General features: G+C 44.2%; 1 protein-coding gene across 1 annotated transcript in view; it reads left to right on the forward strand.

The window, feature by feature from the left end:
- LOC115088647 (neurofilament heavy polypeptide-like) overlaps window positions 1-20200 on the forward strand; it is a 611587-nt gene that overhangs the window by 422269 nt on the left and 169118 nt on the right. The window contains exons 35-37 of the mRNA XM_029596909.1: window positions 8502-8531; window positions 9470-9514; window positions 14759-14797. Coding sequence (XP_029452769.1) covers window positions 8502-8531; window positions 9470-9514; window positions 14759-14797 — 114 coding nt within the window. The remainder of the gene's footprint in view (window positions 1-8501; window positions 8532-9469; window positions 9515-14758; window positions 14798-20200) is intronic.

Consider the following 20200-nt stretch of genomic DNA (forward strand, 5'->3'; position numbering starts at 1 on the left):
ATCTTAACGATCAGATTTTCCCCCCCCCCCCAGCCGAATCTGATTGTTAAGACGATCTAGCACACGATTCACATCTCTATTCTCTACTGCCTGGAAGCTATCACTGCTACAAACATTTGTGAGTTACCATCGCTCTCTCAGAGCATTCCCTGGAACCAGGTGCTCGCTCCTCGAGGGCCTAAACCTTTCCAGCTCCTGAGCGTCCTTGAGACCTTACGTGAGTTTTGTCTTTTAGTTCTGTTCATGAACTCTGCCTACTCTGCCTACTCACTTTCTACAGTTTCTCAACAGCTCAGCCATCCTGGATTGCTGTTCCAGTACCTGAGGGACAGAGAGAGCGATGGTAACTTGGAAGAGAAGTCCATTAACTGCTATTAATCAAGTTTACTTAGGGAATAGTCACTGCTATTAATTGCATCAGTAGCATGGGATCTTCTAGGTGTTTGGGTAATTGCCAGGTTCTTGTGGCCTGGTTTGGCCACTGGAAACAGGATGCTGGGCTTGATGGACCCTTGGTCTGACCCAGCATGGCAATTTCTTATGTTCTTATGTTCTTATGCTCTAACTCACAAATGTTTGTAGCAGTGATAGCTTCCAGGCAGTAGAGAATCTTCAGAGTGTCCAGGAACATGGGCCCTCGAGGAGCGAGTGGCGGGCATATCTGCTCACTACTGCCACCTCTGGTGGTTTCAAAAACCTGTTTAATAAAAGAACTAATGTGTGTCTGTCTCCATACTCAAGCCTAGCTGGTGGTCCCTCTCGGGATATCCTCCCAGGGGCGTGGTCATCTGCCACCTGTCCAGGGATCCACCCACAACTATATCAGATTTATTACAGATTGCTACTCCTTAGCAAGACGATATCTGAGACACGACAAGATTGCTGACTCCTCCTTCTTTAGGAGCCAATAATAACAGATTGCTACTCCGCAGTCTAACTCTCAGAGCTTTCCTAACAGATTGCTAGCTTCTCCTTCCTTCAGGAGCCCGCAACACAGATTCCTAACAATTAGCTCAGCTGCAAGCTATTGTTCTGTCTGCTTCAGTATTGTCATGGCTTGCCTAATTTTTCACACATAGGAATCAGCAAATTGAGGTCAGGGATATGTCCTCCCTATCTGGGGTTCTGCAAGGGTCCTCATTGTCCTTGACTCTTTTTATACTTATTTGCAGCCAATAGAGATAATTTTAAATCTTTAAATGTGACTTCGAATCTATGCTGATGATCTGCAATTTTGTTTAAAATATAATTTAGAAGGCACTTTGCCAGTTCAGCAATTTAATGACTGTCTGGAAGCAGTGCAGAGTCAGTTAGGGAAATATAAATTAGTTCTTAATGCAAAAAAAATCAAAACAGTTGTGCTGTGACTAAGTTGGCATGTCCCTGATAATGGAATTTCAGAGATCAGGTTTAAAGATACTGTCATCCCAATAGTTACAGAGACACATAATTTAAGGGTGATTTTAGATTCTAGATTAACGATGAAGCCATACGTGAAAATAGTTGCTAAAGCTTCCTTTTTTAGGATTAGAATGATTCAGCAGTTGACATATTTAATATCCAAATTTGATTTTCAGACAATGTTTCAACCTCTTGTTTTAAATAAGCTTAATTATTGTAGCACATTGTATCTGGGTTTTCCTAAAGTTTTACAACTTATTCAAAATTAAGTGGCATGAGTTTTAACAGACCTGAGGTATCATAAGCATATTTTGCCAATACTAGAAATGTTGCATTGTCTGCCAGTGACTGAAAGAATATGTTTTAAAGTATTAACCTTACTATATAAGGCCCTTTATGTGGAGGGCTATCTTCTGGCAGAATTAGTTATGCAATATACTTGTGTTCTTTCCCTTCAATCTGCTTATCAATAATTGTTGACTGAGCCCCGCTTTAAGGATTTTCATACACGGAAGCAAAAAATAGATTGTCAACTCAAGAAAGAAGAATACACATTTTTTTAGGTTGAAAACTGATTTTTAGGCAGGTGTATAAGAAATGTCTTAAATGTTTTTTTATTTGTGTTTAAATTTTAATGCAGAACTTTTGAATGTTGAATATGTATGCTGTTTTATGATCCATACTGATCAGATTGTCTGGATGCTGTGGAATATTTGCAGTACATAAATAACAAAAAAGAGACAGAAAACCCTCCAAGGCAGTGATAGAGGGTCAAGGCAATTGAAACAGTTGCATGAAGAACCCGAAGCATCATGAGAGATAGAAAGCAGTCAACCAGAGAGGCAAGGACATCCCAAGGCTCCAAATGAGGGGCAAAGGGTACCAACCAAATTGGTAGAAAGCCCTAGGCAGGGATAAAAACAGAGGACATCTGTGGAGGAATCCTGATGTCATTTCTGTATGGCATCATTAAGTAAGAACATGCCATACTGGGTCAGACCAAGGGTCCATCAAGCCCAGCATCCTGTTTAAAACAGTGGCCAATCCAGGCCATAAGAACCTGGCAAGTACCCAAAAACTAAGTCTATTCCATGTTACCATTGCTAGTAATAGCAGTGGCTATTTTCTAAGTCAACTTAATAGCAGGCAATGGACTTCTCCTCCAATAACTTATCCAATCCTTTTTTAAACACAGCTATACTAACTGCACTAACCACATCCTCTGGCAACAAATTCCAGAGTTTAATTGTGCATTGAGTAAAAAAGAACTTTCTCCGATTAGTTTTAAATGTGCCACAATCTAACTTCATGGAGTGCCCCCTGGTCTTCATTGGAGGCTAAGATGCTACTGACTAGAGATACCAAATGCTCCTTAGCCATTATCTGTTTAATATCCTATGATTCATGGAATCCAGGACATTCTTTTTCTGAATCAGTTTTTGCAAATACTGCCTCCATTACCTCAGAAGCTGTAATCATGGAGAAGTGTGGTTCTGGTTCTGGGTGCTGTTCATCTATAGGCTTTGCCTTTTGCTGTGGTATAATGTATCACAAAATAAATACCAGAGGAGGTCAATAATTATAAGAACTATAAGGAATGGAATTTTAAGAAAATATTCAAGAGAGCATGATAATGTTAAAGATAAGTGAGTGGGTATGACCTGTGCAAAACATCATATGGCCAGAGCAAGTCATTAACTACTGTAGGAGAAGGGGATTTGGAAAGAACCTCAAAGACCCACTGAAGTAGAGAATGAAGCACTTTAAGATACCAAACCTGGCATGCAGTAGTGGTGGCAACAGTTGCAGCAGTGATTAAAAACAGAAACTGCAGGGGCAGAGCAATGCAGCAAAAAGAGTGGCTGAAAATGCCCTAAGGTATACCATAAGGGATGAGGTGGGAGGAGGAATGGCATCAAAATCACAAGGCATCAGGAAGGACAAAACAGTACCAGGAGTGGCATGAAGAGCTTGAGGAGTGGTGAAACAAGTGTGCAAAGTAATGAATGGCCAGGGCAAAGGCTAAGAATCAGCAAGTACTGTAGGGGAAGGGGATTTGGAAAGAACCTTGAAGAGCTGGAGCAGAGAAGGAAGCACCCTAAGGTACCATAACTAGCATAGAGTGGTGGTAGCAGTAGAAGCACTGGTGATTAAAAACAGAAACAGTAGGACACAGCAACATAGCAAGAGTGGCTGAACTGCCCCCTCCCCAAAGTCTACTTCAAAAGCTGAAATAGGAGGAAAAATGGTATCAAAAGCCTGAGAAGTAGTGCAGCAAGTGTGAAAAACAACAGATGGCCATGACAAGGCCAAGAGTCAGTAAGTATTGCAAGGGAAGGAGATTTGAAAAGAACCTCACAGATAGATGGAATGTGGGAGGTCTGTCCCAGCTGGAGGCATGACTACCTGGTTGATCCTACCTGAAGCCTATGCCTCTGTCAAAGATTAAGCCATGCACTTTTTAAATACACCTAGCCAGAACAGTGAAGCTGCAAATGGCTCATTATATCAGTTATTCTCTGCTACTTGTATGACTGTGGTGATTGTAGAGATAATATCTGCCAATGATTGCAGACTCCCAAGAAATAGTGTGGGGAATTGCTGATGACACAAAGTCATCAGCAATTCTTTTTTCTACGCTTCGCCGGAACACATCAGCTGGGGAAAGCCTGCACAATCGGCGCCAAGCCCCATCGGGGGAAGGTCAGTGAATTCTCTCTCCACCCGGGCGGCTTCATCGCCGATCGCACGACCGCTCCATCCACGAATTAAAAAAGAAAAAACCTGAAATAGAAAACGCTCCGAGGCCTGTCCACCGAACCAGCACCCACCAATCACAGCCAGCCCTGCTGGGCTTTAAACGGGGCTCTGCTAGGTGCCGTGCGCCGTGCGTCGCGCGCCAAAGGTGCGCGACAAAGGGGCCTGCCCCTTTGTACACCCCTTCGTGCACCCCCGGAGGGCACCCCCGCTGAATATAAGAGATACGCCGAACTTGGACTTGACTAGACTCAAACAAATAGCTTGACGAAGGAGACATCTACTTCCAATATCTCTCTCCTCAACTGCAAGTATCACAACTTCTTACTTAAGCCTATCCTCTCATTGAAATGAACACCTTTCATATTCCTATCCTCAAATACATGAACTTCTCACACAATACCTCAAGAACTAAGCTCAACATACTATACGACAAATCTCTAATTCCTATCATGACTTCACCTCTGTCCCAAATTTTAGGTCTAATGACATTTTCCATCTTGCTTATAAATATTCAATCCATCCAAAGAAAGGCTACACTTTTAAGCGATATCCTTACAGATGAATCCCCTGATATTTGTGCTATAATGGAAACATGGCTAAAAAATTGCCATTACTAATCAACTATCTACAAACACCTACAATGTATTCTCTGTACCTAGACCTAAAAATAAAGGAGGCGGACTCCTCCTGGCTGCCAAAAAGAAATTCAATCGCACTCCGCAAACCATCATTTCCCCTCCCAAAATCGAGATTGCTCTATTTAAATCAAAAGCACTACAGATATGCCTTATCTATGCTCCTCCAGGCATACTTGAAAACAACCCTTCTTTACTCACTGAATATATATCAAAATACATCAACATTAACACCCCAGCAATCATCCTAGGAGACCTTAACCTCCATTTCGACCGCTCTACACCAACTCCAGCCTGTGAAGCTACCCTTACCACTCTTAATGCACTTGGTTTTAAACAATTGGTATCGGGACCTACTCACAAAGGAGGTCACACCCTGGATGTTATTGTTACCTCGATTGGGGCGCGCGGCGGCACGACGCGCGGGAGGACCCGTGCAGGGCGCGGAGTGTGATGGCGCGCTTCGGTGGCGGCTGCGGCGCGGGTCAGCAGCGCAAGAATGGCGCTTCTCCCTGTGATACGCCGGCATCTGCGCGCGAAAGCAGGACTAGGTCTCGCGCGATTCGGACTGGCCACGCCCCCTGACGTCAGACGCAGACCGAGGCCACTTTGCGCGAGAGAGAGGGGCTATTTAAACAGCAGTAGCTCTCCTGTCAGAGGCAGCGAGACAGCAAGCCAACACACAGCGATGCTCCCAGGAACAATCGTGGCCGAAGCAAAGAACAGGAGAGCTACTGCTGTTTAAATAGCCCCTCTCTCCCGCGCAAAGTGGCCTCGGTCGGCGTCTGACGTCAGGGGGCGTGGCCAGTCCGAATCGCGCGAGACCTAGTCCTGCTTTCGCGCGCAGATGCCGGCGTATCACAGGGAGAAGCGCCATTCTTGCGCTGCTGACCCGCGCCACAGCCGCCACCGAAGCGCGCCATCACACTCCGCGCCCTGCACGGGTCCTCCCGCGCGTCGTGCCGCCGCGCGCCCCGATCGAGGTAACAGTTATATTCACTAACTCTCTTGTTGACTCTGACCCACCCAAATGCACCCCCATACCCTGGTCAGACCATTACCGGATTGACACATGCTGCACCATTACATGCAACCCCCATTCACCTCACACTAAAAAAAGATCCATTACCTTCAGAAAACAATGCAAAACCGAAGACATCGCTGAAGCGCTTTCAGAAGAACTCCTTAAGTTAGACCTCTCTGATGCCAACTCGGCCTGCTCTTCCTGGTATTACATCACTAGTAACGTAGCAAATGAGCTTTGCCCTCTACACACTAAAGAAATCAACACAGAGAAGAAAGACAAAAAACCCTGGTACAACCCCAATCTTAGAAAATTGAAACTTGAGCTCCGTAAAATAGAAAAGAAATGGCGTAAAAACCAAAAGCCAGTGTTACTTCAGAAATTTAGGTCACTCCTTCATGAATACCAGAAAACGACAGATAGATAGATAGTCCTGATAGAAGAAATGGCAATGGTGTCATTTTGAAAAATGGCAGTTGCCAAGTCCAGAAATGGAGGGGATCACTCTGGGCCCCCATTAGACAATGAGGCAAAATTTGATGAGTTCAGGAGGAGTCGGGAGGATGGGCAAGGGTAGGCCATAGGAAGTCTCCCAGTGGAGAGGGTATTTATATATATATATATATATATATATATATATATATATATATATAGATAGATAGATAGATAGATAGATAGATAGATAGATAGATAGATAGATAGATAGATAGATAGATAGATAGATAGATAGATATAGATATTAGAGATGTGATTCAGCTGAACCTTTTGGTTCGGCCTTCGTTATCGGCCCACTGCAGGAAATTTCATTTTCCCGCGGTTCAGGCCAATTTTAATTCGGCTACCCCCGAAACAATATCCATAACCCACCCCAACCTTTCAAATGTAATTAATTGCAACCCCCCCACCCTCCTGACCCCCCCCCCAAAACTTGATACATTTCCCTAGTGGTCCAGCGGGGGTCCTGGGAGCAATCTCCCATTCTCAGGCCGTCGGCTGCTAGTAATCAAAATGGCGCAGAAGGCCCTTTGCCCTTACCATGTGACAGGCTATAGGTGACATTGGCTGGTCTCTGTCACATGCTAGGAACAATGGTCGGCCGGTGCCATCTTAAAAAATGGCACGGGCCATCCATTGCTCCTACCATGTGGCTGGGGCCGACCAATGGCACTGATAGCCCCTGTCACATGGTAAGAGCAAAGGGCCATTGGCGCCATTTTGATTAATAGCAGCTGATGGCCCGAGAGAGGGAGATCATTCCCGGGACCCCACTGGCCCACCAGGGACTTTCAATAAGTCTTGGGCGGGGGGGGTTGGGCAAGTCTTTGGGGTTTGGGAGGGTGGGGGCTTGCAATTAATTAAATTTGAATGGTGGGGGTGGGTTTGGGGGTTTTTTTTAATATGCCTTTTCTCCCCCCCCCCAAAATGATAAGAAAACCAAACGAAATTTCGTGGGTTTTCTTATCGTTTCGTCATCCGCCTTGAAACACGACAAAATAGGAAATATCGTCTCTATTTCCTATTTTGTCGCAAACATATGCACATCCCTAATAGATGTACATACCTGGGAACTCTCCAGATTTGGCCTGGAGACTCCGGAATTCTAAAATAATTATCGGGTCTCTGGGCCAATGCCGGAAATCTCCGGGTCTGCAGCAAAATTAATCTGCTTAGACCCGGAAAGATGAAAGGAACGTCATTGGTCTTGCGCGGCTGAAAAAGGAGGAACTCAACAGTGATTTCTACCATCTCCAGATCTTTCTCTTATCTTCACTTCCTCATGACACCACCTTCTCCTGCACAGCCTGTTTCCTGTATCCAGCCACTTGCCCGCTCCATCCTGTTTGCCTTGGCCAATCGACATTGCAATTTCCTGCCCGTGCATCAAACGAGGAGAAAGAAACAGGCAGCGTCCACTTCCACAGCACAGGAGGAGAAGGAAGAGGCTGCTGCTGCTCCAGGAGCCCATTAGAGTCTGCTGTTGCTAGTGTGTTTTGAAAGGGGGGAGAGAGAATGAATGAGGATGTCTGTGAAAGTGAGTGAGTGTGTATTTGTGTAGGAAGAAGAGATCTGAGAGTGTATGTAGGTGAGTATGAGAGAGCTGAGTGCAAGTGAGCATGGGTGTGAAAGTGAGTGGGTATGTGTGTATGGAAGAGGGAGAGACGTGAGTGTGTGTGTGTTGGTGGAAGAATGGCAGAAGTAAAGGTGTAAATGGACATGTGAGAATGTGAGAGAACAAGCAGTAAAACTAAGTGTGAACATGTAAGAGTGCTTATGAGAGCAAATGTATGAGCATCCGGTCCCACTGTGAAGTTGCCCTCCCCCTGTTCCCCCTCCCCCTGCTAATCCATGGTAATCTCCGGGTGACTGGAAGTCAAAAGTTCCCAGCTATGTAGATATGTATAGAGATAGCATGTCAGATTTACTTTATCAAATGTGCTCTCTCTCTCTCTCTCTCTCTCTCTCTCGTGTATATTAAAAACAATATGTGATAATGTACCCTACCCACACCCATTTTTTTTTTATTGCGATCACTATTTGTACTTTATTTACAGCAATCTGATGAATCTAGGGGTTGGAATTTTTCTTCATTTTTAACTAGAAAAATATAACAGTTGCTGCCGTCATTTTTTAATTATGTGTAACTCATGAAAGGTAAACACAGGTTTTTATTTTTATTTCAGACACAGCAATAAGGGAAGAAAAGAAGAAAGGTACTATAATTGAAGCTTCTCATTTATATTCAGAAATGCTCCTATTATTATAACATATCACTGGTTTTCTTGTCATTGGTTGTCTAATGTGTAGTGTTCTGTCTTTCCAGCCTCATCACACAGCCTCTGATTTCTAAACCACCTTTTAATAAGTGTTATCTACCAAGTGGTATTCAAAATTCTATCTGTCCAGAATCAAATTCCTTTTCATGTGGCTAGAGTTACTTGAAAGCTATTTGGTGAGATTGTGTTCCTGCTTAAAAAGAAATACAGCGATAGTAGCAATAGAATATGCTGCAAGTGTAAATGTTTCCAGCGCTGAATCAAAATCTGTGACATCAGTGTGCTGAAACGTGAAAAAGAAGGCCCTGCTTTGGCAAAATCTATAGGCCGTAGATCACTAAAAATCTAAAAAGTCCAGGAAGTGTCACAGTGGTCAATTATGCTTTTCCAGTTCGACTTGTGCAACATCATTGAAAGAAGGCAGTGAGCAAAGTTTAAACTATCTTCATTCCAACACACTTCTATATCTTGAAGTTTCATAGACTCAACAATCACAAACAGAGAACAGTAATTTAAAGATTTTCCACCGTACCTCAGTTTAGAAAGAGGAATCAATTAACCTCTCTCACTGAAGAAATTCCAGTAAATCATTGAAAGGGATGAGTTGATGAGTATTTCCAAAAGGAATATTTGGATCAAGCGAATAGCAGCTATGCCATTGTTCGGTCAGTTTTAAACAATACCAGTCTGTAACTCAGCCAGAGGAAGATCACCGCGAGTTATGTGAACATTTTTCACACACAACGACCATCATCCTTAATTTGTACTTGGTTCATCTTACTGTATTTTTTTATTTCTTCCATATTCTTAGAGCAGGTTTTTCATCTGTTATATGTCTGCAAATCTTTGACTAAATGATGCATGTTCCTTTCTAGAGTCTGTGAAAAGAAAGGAAACAAAGCCTTCAGCTGCCTTGAAAGGTAATAGTATCTACTAAACTACTGAAATGGTTGATTATGTAATTATGGGCCTTATTCTCAAAGGATATTTTACCATGCTCTATCTCTAGAATACAATATAAATTTGTACCTGACACACACACACACACACACACACACAAAGTCTATTTCCATAGATGGAAATATATTATCTACCATTCTATAGTACTTTTTTCACAGAATGAGAATAGCATTTTAAGCAAGTTTAGACTTCCTGAGGTCCGTTATCAGCCACTGGTTAGCTGGAAAAACTTATCTGGCTTGGAGGGATATCTGGTGGCGTGGGTATGCTGCTGAATATATACAGCTATGTTAAAGTTAGCTGGATAACTCTGGGATTGCTCTCTGGCAATCCTCAGAGTACCCCTGCATTCTACCCTGCCCCTGAATTAGCTGGATAAACAGCTAAGAACAGAATTTAGCCGGGCAAGTAATGCTGACCATGGATCCTTTGTAAGGGTATTTTTTAAAGCACATACGTGCCTAAACTTAAACTCCAGCTTTATGTACGGAAGTGGTTTTATGAAACTAGCCCCGAAAGGTATGCAAAGAAACGTACATGCGCAACCCAGATTTGTGTTTACGTTTACGTGCATGCTAAATAAACATTCAGTAGAGGGTGCAATTAAGGCCGAAATGTGATTTACACACATACTTTAATTTAAAGTGTATGGCAGTAACTTTGAAACGGGTGCACGTGCACACATGTACACGTGTGTGTTGGCGCACACCAAGAGACATGATCATTTTATAATATGCGCGCACATATGCACACATGTTATAAAACAGCCTAGGCATGCATATGTATGCGCCTACTTTTGTGCACCCAGCGGCATGTCAGCTTATGGCCGCACAACTGCCTGTATTTGAAAACACATGAGCATCCATCTGAGCAACAGGTTCCCCAGTTCGTCCAGCAGTTCACCCGGTGTTGTTCCATGTCCTCTCAAACCACCTGGTTATACAGCCTGCACTCTCTCCAGTTACCTCAGGTCCCTCAAACCCCTTACCAGATGCCTGTATTTTTTTTTTTTTTAACTTTCACCTCCTCCATAGCAGAAGTAAAGTTACGTGGCAGTGGATCTGAGCGTGCACCCAGGTTCGTAGCTACTTGTATGCACATCTCTTGGTCCCACCCCGGAGCACCCATGACCCACCCATACCATACCACTTTTCCTTCTGATGCGAGGTGTGCGCACATCCACACTAGTGTGAACATCTGCCCACTTTATAAAATAGGGTGGACACGTACTAGTGCTAAATGCGCACTCATCTACCAATTTTGGCATGCGTCCAACTTTTAAAATTCACCTCTGTCTTCGTAAGTTGCCAAGCACAAGTCATGCCCTGCCTGGAGCAAGCCTGCGAAATCTGAATTCTTTTTTGGTTTGCTCCCAGATCATTCTTTTTCTACTCTCTCTCTCTCTCTCTCTCTCTATCCTTGGGTTTCATTAACTTAGCTGTGTTAGACATTTTCTGAGCAGAAAATGCTTTAATGCAGTGGCAACACACAGTATTTTAAATACTGCATGTTATTTTTGCCCCCATAATGCAAGTATGGTAATGAGATGCTTTCCACGTCATTGCTAGGCAATTTTATGTAAATAAAATAATGCAGCCTTCCGGAAACTACAATACTGGAGTTATAGTTAACTTTCACTAGTAGCGTCAGGATGCTCCCAGGACAGTCATTTAATGGTAGGAATTTGAGCATCTGCTGCCATTTTGTAAAATGGTTGTGCCAGATGTGGAGCCTTAGGGGGGAGTTCTGGGCCCTCACTGGGCCATCAGGCAGGTTTTAGTAAGAACCGAGAGGGCTGGGGAGTGGGCAAGGCGAGCTCCAGCGGGTTTTAAACAAAAGATGAGAGAGGTTTAGGTACAGTGAGACCTGCACCCTAAGCCTTACTTTTGTTTAAAGCTTTCTTTTAGTAATTTCAGCTGCTTCATAGGGTGACGAGAGACACCCCCCTCCCCCCACCCGGATGTTTGGGCAATATTTGGGGTGGGTTTGGGGACCGTTAAGGCTCTTTACAGTTTGCAACCCTGGGCTTAAGCCTGCCATGATGATGTTTTGGGTTTTTTTTGCATTCTAATCCACTAAATTTTACCTTGCAGAAAATAATGTGGGGGCTACTAAAGTGTGGTACTCAGTACTGCGGCTTGGTAACTCCCACAGTATTTTCCTCCTTTATTTCATTTGTATTTATTTTTTCATTTTATTAGATTTATATTACACCTTTTAGCCACTTCAAAGCATATTACATTCAGACACTGTAGGTATTTCCCTGTCCCCAGAGGGCTCACAATCTAAGTTTTGTCCCTGAGACAATGGAGGAAGAAATGACTTGCCCAAAGGCACAAGGATCTGCAGAGGGATTTGAACCCTGGCTTCCCCGGTTTATAGCCCGCTGCTCTAACCACGAGGCTACTCCTCTGGGGAAATTACCACACCCTCGTAAATGACCCCCATATCTGATAATATTTTCATTTTGTAAGTCACAGTAATAATCAGCCTACATAATTTAAAGGAAAAGTACACCAATTTCTCCAGGATATGAGCTGTTCTCTCTGTGGTATGTCGGCCTTCCTGCAGGGACTCTGCTCTTATTAGCCAGTTGTCCAGGTAAGGTTGCACTTTGACCCGCGTCCTTCCTTAAGAAGGCCGCCACTATTATCATCACCTTTGTAAAGAACCTTGGTGCTGTGGTCAGTCCAAAAAGAGAGTGCCCTGAACTGGTAATGCTGACTGTGGTTATCTTGAAGTGTAAGTGACGCTGGAAATCTCTCCTGATGGGAACGTGAAAATATACTTCTGACAGATCTAAGGCTCCCTAGATCTAAGGTTGTAGCCAGTGATTCCATGCAGAAATGGGGAACTACCAAGGCCCTGTTTAATCACTTTAGGTCCAGCACTGGCCGATAGCTTCCTTTCTTCCCTCTTTGGTACCAGGAAATACATGGAGTATATCCCCGTGCTTTCCTGACTGGGCGGTACCAGGATAATGGCTTACAGCTGAACTAACATGTCTAATGTCTGCATGACCGTGTCTCCCCTGCTTGCCTTGGATGGGGAGGAAACAAAGAAATCTTCCAAGGGGAATCTTAATTCTTGGTGATTTCCTTTGCTTTTTATGTCCAGGACTCATTGGTCCTTTGTTATTTTGGTCCACTCCTGATAAAAGATCTGTAACCTGCCCTCTACCTGGGGAATCATGGAGTGGGCCTGCTCCTTGTTATTGTGCGGTTTTGTCACTAAGCAGGGCTCGGAGATTCCCTTCTTTAGGAGACATTCTATTCCCCAGAAAGGGCTGAGATCTGCCTGGGATCCTGACTGGGTGACAGGTATGGCCTCTACCACCCCTCTGTCTTTACTCCCTGGGCCTCTATCTCCAGCTGCCTCCCCTTGCAAAGCCTCTGGCCTTTTCTTCCGGTAACCTTTGTGGCCTTGATCCTCCCCAGTCCTTGACCATCTTTTCTAGGTCTTCTCCAAACAGAAGCCTTCCCTTAAAGGGTAGATTTCCTAACTTGGTCTTGGACGCTGAATCTGCCACCCAATTCTTTAGCCATAGAGGCCGCCTAGCCATGGTCTCTGTTGCTGCTACCTTCGCCGAAACTCTTATAAGATCATATATAGTATCTGCCTCAAAGGCTGCTGCCGATTTCACTAGGGCTGGCCAAGCCCTGTCCTCTGAGGGTTCTGCATCTTTGGGACCCTGGATATCTTGTTGAGACCAGATTAGAAGGGCCCTGGCTACATAATCTCCACAAAGAGCTGCCTGGAGAGCCAGGGATGAAAACTCAAAACCTTTCTTTAATAATGTTTCCACTTTCCTTTCCTGAGGGTCTTTCAGGGCTGCTCCACTTTCAACTGGTATAATCATTTTCTTTGCTATTGCTGAGATCACTGCATCTACTCTAGGCAGATCTAGAAGCCTAACCGCATCCTGCTGTTCTATTAATACATCTTCTGCATAGTTATAAGGCTTCTAAGCCTAGACTCTGGGATCTCCCACTCCACTGACAGCATATCCTGGATTGCTGAATGGATACAAAATGCTCTGCAAGGTTTCCTAATCCCTGTCAGAATGGGATTTCACTTCATTCTAGCTTTGGGCATTTCCTCTTTCAGACTTAGGACCTGCGAGACTTTTGTGATTAGGGACTCCAACTCATCTGCCCTAAACAAATGCACAGCTGAGTCCCTAGCCTCCAGTTCTTCCTCACCTAAACTTCCTTCCTGGGAAGAGCTTTCCTCCTCCTCGAATCTCCCCTGGGGTTCCATCTTGGGACTCCAATCTCTTCCCAGCCTGAAAGTGGCTTGGGCTTTTCCCTGAAGAAGGAGCCTTATTCTACTTATCTTTCATCTGGAGATAGGCTTGGTGCATAGCCAAGATAAAGTCCAATGAAAACTCAGACTCCTCCTCCCACGGGGTCTCTAGTCACTGATACTGCTTGCCTGGGGCTGCCCCATCCTCTGAAGCTGTGGAGGAATGCCTTGACTGGCCTGAAGTTTGTTCCAGAGGAGGAGGAAAGGATGCACTTCCTGGCGTGCACTGTTCAATTGGCTCATTCCTATCCACTTCCTCCACCGAGGAATGCTTTTCACCATCAAAATTGTGGCAGAAGGAGCCAGTGATGCTAGGGGCATGCAGGGCCCTGTTCTTGGTGCATCTTTTCCCCTTGTCCATACCTAGGGCAGGCCACAATGGTTCGGGCCGGGCTGCTTCTCCACCTTTTTAAAAAAATGTTTAACTCAAAGTTAGGCAACTTCATAAGGAAAAAAGGAGACCAAAACAATTGGGTTCCCTGGGGAGGGAAGATCAGACCTATGGAGGCAGTCATCCCACGGGGTCCCCACCCTGACCCAGGCTCCTAGGGAAAGTGACCTTAGGATAGGCCATTGCCCTAGGAGCCTTCTTACTCTGCTGGACCAGTGACATCTATGATCCATCCCATCTGCTGGAGGCAGAGACTACTGACTTCCTCTTTGCTGTGCCAGACTTTATGGTAGTGACATCAGAGAGGAAGCTTTCACACTCTGCCCCATCTGCTGGTGGGAGGGAGAATCCCACAGGTTATTGGTCTGGCAGGAAGAAGAAGTTTTCAATTATGACATTATAAAAAGTTCCCTAAAGAGTAAATATTTATTCTTTGATGACTCTACAAGGGTTTTGTGTTATTAAAATATATATTGGCTAATTATAATCTTGCATAATTTTTTTTCAGAATCTGAAATTAAAAGACAAGAAAATACAACTAAACCAGGTATTGAAGAACTTTTCTCAGTTTTCAAGGATAGAAAATATATTCAGTCATTGAAATTATAATAAAAAAAACCTTTAAGCTTCGAATATTAATATTTTAATGGCTATCTATGTGCATGCACTTATTATATTAATCATTTTAAGAAGACAAACACTGGTTGTGAAAATAATAAAGGTTTGTTAAAACAGGGATATGAGACTTTATTATACATGGAAATGTTTGAGCATATAGACTTGTGATCGAACTGCATAAAAATTAAATTGCCAGATTTTTTGCACATGCTCAGATCTTGCAGTGGAAGAATGTCAGCAACATTAGATCCAGATGCCAGCTATAGGATAGTTATAAAATGCTTCACCTTGATAGATGTTTCACCTGAGTCTTCTGCCTCAGCTCCAGCCCAACTTCTACCTCACACAAGCAATGGTTGATTGCTGTTGTTAACCGTCTCAATGAAGCTTTCTCACTACAACACTTTTCAATGTGTCATAGAATTGAATGGGAAACATAAACAAACAAAATTGAAGCTTTTGATTAAATTTGTGGGCAGCCTCCATTTGTATCAGGGGTCCATGAATGAAATGAATATGGTCTAATTTGTTACATTTTACCCATTTGTTTCAAGTTTGAGGGAACCCTGATCTAGAATACTCTCCCCTGTTGTTAGTTACAGAGCAAGCTGCTCCATGAAGCAGTCATTTATAGCAGGGGTCTGCAAACTACAAGAGACATTTCAAAATTATGGAGGGGGAGGGTGTTTTTCCTCAGAGTTTTCAGAACCAGGGGAGATGGGGGAAGGGAGGGAGAGAGCCCCTCAGAGGTTTTGCTGAGAGGTTAGAGAGAGGGAACCATGTCTCGCTCTTTCAGTGATTTGAAATACTAGGGAAGGGGGGAGCAAGGGGAAGGGTTCCCAGGGGTATAGGGATTTGGCAGATAGATTGTCTATTAGGGATGTGAATCGTGTCCTCTATCGTCTTAACGATCGATTTCGGCTGGGAGGGGGAGGGAATCGTATTGTTGCCGTTTGGGGGGGTAAAATATCGTGAAAAATCGTGAAAAATCGAAAAATCGCAAAACCGGCACATTAAAACCCCCTAAAACCCACCCCCGACCCTTTAAATTAAATCCCCCACCCTCCCGAACCCCCCCCCAAATGACTTAAATAACCTGCGGGTCTAGCGGCGGTCCGGAACGGCAGCGGTCCGGAACGGGCTCCTGCTCCTGAATCTTGTTGTCTTCAGCCGGCGCCATTTTCCAAAATGGCGCCGAAAAATGGCGGCGGCCATAGACGAACACGATTGGACGGCAGGAGGTCCTTCCGGACCCCCGCTGGACTTTTGGCAAGTCTCGTGGGGGTCAGGAGGCCCCCCACAAGCTGGCCAAAAGTTCCTGGAGGTCCAGCGGGGGTCAGGGAGCGATTTCCCGCCGCGAATCGTTTTCGTACGGAAAATGGCGCCGGCAGGAGATCGACTGCAGGAGGTCGTTCAGCGAGGGTTCCGGCGCCTCGCTGAACAACCTCCTGCAGTCGATCTCCTGCCGGCGCCATTTTCCGTACGAAAACGATTCGCGGCGGGAAATCGCTCCCTGACCCCCGCTGGACCTCCAGGAACTTTTGGCCAGCTTGTGGGGGGCCTCCTGACCCCCACGAGACTTGCCAAAAGTCCAGCGGGGGTCCGGAAGGACCTCCTGCCGTCCAATCGTGTTCGTCTATGGCCGCCGCCATTTTTCGGCGCCATTTTGGAAAATGGCGCCGGCTGAAGACAACAAGATTCAGGAGCAGGAGCCCGTTCCGGACCGCTGCCGTTCCGGACCGCCGCTGGACCCGCAGGTTATTTAAGTCATTTGGGGGGGGTTCGGGAGGGTGGGGGATTTAATTTAAAGGGTCGGGGGTGGGTTTTAGGGGGTTTTAGTGTGCCGGCTCACGATTCTAACGATTTATAACGATAAATCGTTAGAATCTCTATTGTATTGTGTTCCATAACGGTTTAAGACGATATTAAAATTATCGGACGATAATTTTAATCGTCCTAAAACGATTCACATCCCTATTGTCTATAGTAGTATTTATAGATGTCTCCAAAGTTGACAACCTGGCCACACCCCCAGCAGTCTTGCCCCCTTTCTCCCCTTCCTCAATATCTGCCCAAAGAAATAGGGCACAGGGACAGTGGAAGGTGGATAGATGGTGGGATGGGTGTCTTTGTATATGTGTGGTGCACTCTCACATCCCTATGTGCTTTTGCTATCTTTTTAATTCCTATCCCTTTCTCATCCCTTTCCTCTACCCTTTCTGCTTTTTCCCTTCTTCTCACTCCCCTCTTTTACAACATGCAAGATTTGTGGAATGAGCAAACAACCACCTCTGGAGACTCTAATCCAGAAAGAGAGACACTCAGATTTGGTATCTGGGTTATAATAATGAGAATTCCACACTCTGTGCCTCCAAAGTCTGCATCCTTAGGGAATGATGATAATATCCATTTCCCTGCAATTCTGAAGAGATAGCAGTGTCGTTGGCTGCTCCAGGAGGCACCATCCTTTCCTAGCTTACCCTGGCAGCTCTGCAGAACCCACAGTCTGGTACTATTAACTTTCTCCATGTTGCCTGCACCCTCTTCCACAGTAGCTGAAAATTCCTGATGGTTTTCTTTCCCAAGTGGCTCCACCTACACAACTTCAATGCATAACGTGGCCGATCAGTGGTGGCTTTGCCCGTGCTGCTCTGACATGCTGCTACTTGGATTTCCAACTTCACGTATTTGAGCTAGCAATAGCAGTCTAATGCACGTCTACCACCACCACTGCAGGCCAGATTAAGCTCCTTCTGTAATTGCTGCTGTGGGCCAGGTCAAGTTGCTTCCGTTGTTGCTGCTGGAGGGCTGGATTAAATTCAGCCAAAGGCAAAATTAACCTTGATTCATAGCATCTAGAAACTTTACCCCCCTAGCATATCCTGATGAGACATTTACTCAATCAATAGTGGGGTAACTGAAATCTCCCAGGGTTTGATTCTGTCCCCACTGCTGTTTAATTTGCTTTTGTCCTCACTACCCAGTTTTATCTAAGAGGAGGGCTTTATTTGTTATTTATATGCTGATGTCATCTAGGTTTTAGCAGCTTTTAACTCAGATTTGCTACCAGATATGGCTAAATTTCATCTTTGTTTGGATAAAATAGCCACTTGACTGGTCGACCATGGATTAAAAGTTAATTCTCAAAATTCTAAAGCAGTTTGGTTCGGGAGATACACAAATAATTTTAGACTGATTCCTCAGATGAGAGACACCATTATAATTCCTTTGGTAATGGTGATTAAATTACTAGGCATGAACCTAGATAATGCACTCTTCATGTCTAAGCAAGTTTCTAATTTAATTATGGTGTTTTATTTCCTCAAATGATTTGAAGACTTAGGTCTGATATTGTAATGTTATCTCATGCTCTGGTGTCATCACATGTAGATTGTTTTATTTATTTATAATTTGCTTTTCAGCATTTCAAAGTAGATAGGTTCAGGTACTATAGGCATTTCCCTATCCCCAGAGGGCTTACAATCTGAGGCCTAGTTTCATTAACCACAAAGTTTTATTGTGGGAGGAGTCCCACTATCACAGGGGGGTGTCACTGAGATAGTGGGGCCCCTCACCAAAAACGTCATGGCTCTATGATGCATTCTTTTGTGTCAAGGCCAAATACTGCAGGGCAAAAGAGCGCGTCTAGCAGCCTTTTAACGAGATGGCAGTCCCAACCTCAAGGGAACACTATTGCCTTAAAGGACTGCTGCCCCCCCTCCCCCCCAAAAATCTCACAGCTACGTGGGAAGGTTAATGTGCGGAGCCTTGTCTAAACCCGGGACCACCAGTCGAGGTGGCCCCAGTTCCCCCAAATTGTAAAAATGTTATGGCATGTTGATGATCCCGGCCCCCTGGGAAGCCCAGATTTTAACATGGAAGGGGAACAGGGTGTTAGTTTAAATGTTGATCTTGTATGAAACAGAGGTGAAGATGGCAAGGCCTGAAATGATCTAACTGAGGTGGTGAGGGCCATCACTGACATATTTGGGGCGTGCTGGGGAGGATATGGAATGGTAAGTAAAGAGCTGAGAGGTCCATTAAAAGACGTGAGCTGCAGGAGTTGGTGTTGAGTTGCATGAGGAGGGAATGCTTATGCTCATCTACTGAAAGTGCAGATATCTCAGTTGGGCAGACTAGATGGGCCATTTTGGTCTCTATCTGCTGTCATTCACTATGTTGCTATGTTTTCTTGGAGAAACCAACAAGAATACCAGAACTAAGTTCAGGTAGTCAATGGGGTAAGACCAGGACTGGATTATCATGTCCTGAAAATTGGGAGCCAGTTGGTCAGCAGTCCTGATTTTCTATGGGAGGAAAGAAAATAAAAATAAAAATGTTCCTTCAACAGAAAATAATGGGAACTATGCAGGCAAAATAGAGACATTCTTCTGCCTGGTTTAGATTAAATATGTGGGGAGGTAAATAAAAGCTGCATATCTAGGCGGCTGAATAGTCCATTGTGCGTGGTGCCACAGCTGGAGCAGAGCCCAATAATGGAACAATAATGGGGATTATAGGCAGATTCTTCCCCCCCTCCCCATGCACTGCAAATATCTGTTTCTGACTCTTCTGAATAACTTTCTGGGCATTTCAAAAAACACAAGAAACAGCTATTACCCCTGGGAGTGAATCAATCTCATTACCATTATTTCCAAACAATTTTGCTTTCCAATCATATCACAGCCTAAAGCAGGGGTCAGGAACCTTTTTGGCTGAGAGAGCCATAAACGCCACATATTTTAAAATGTAATTCCATGAGAGCCATACAATATGTTTAAAACTAAATACAAGTAAATGTGTGCATTTTATGTAAGATCACACTTTTAAAGTACAATAAGTCTCTGAAAATATTACACCAGGCCTTAAGACACCAATACATCTCCTATTAGGAAAACGGACCAAGTCAGGCTGCTATAGAGTCCTACACAGAAACTACACGCCAGCAGAAAACCTCACCTGAATCACGTGCTGTCCCTCACCTAACATAGAATAAAGAGACCAAAACGCATAACAAGAAGCATGCAGACAAAAACTGAATTGGAAACTGCAACAAGCCAGAGTCTCTGTATGCAGTGTAACAAAGGAAAAAAGAAACATCACACATCATTATAAAACAAATCAAGAAATATAAAATCATCAGCAGTAAAACTGTACTAACAAAAAGAACATATTTCGAAACAGCTGATGAGTGGAATATCCAATAATTAAAAACTCATATAAAACATTTCCAGATACCAACAAAATATTTCAAAATAGCAGACACAAAGATCCAGTAATGAAAAATAATAAGGATACAAAATTTTTTTTGCTCTGCATACCTGGGAACGTT

This window comes from Rhinatrema bivittatum, chromosome 3 (assembly GCF_901001135.1).
Source record: "Rhinatrema bivittatum chromosome 3, aRhiBiv1.1, whole genome shotgun sequence".
In the NCBI taxonomy this organism is placed as follows: Eukaryota; Metazoa; Chordata; class Amphibia; order Gymnophiona; family Rhinatrematidae; genus Rhinatrema; species Rhinatrema bivittatum.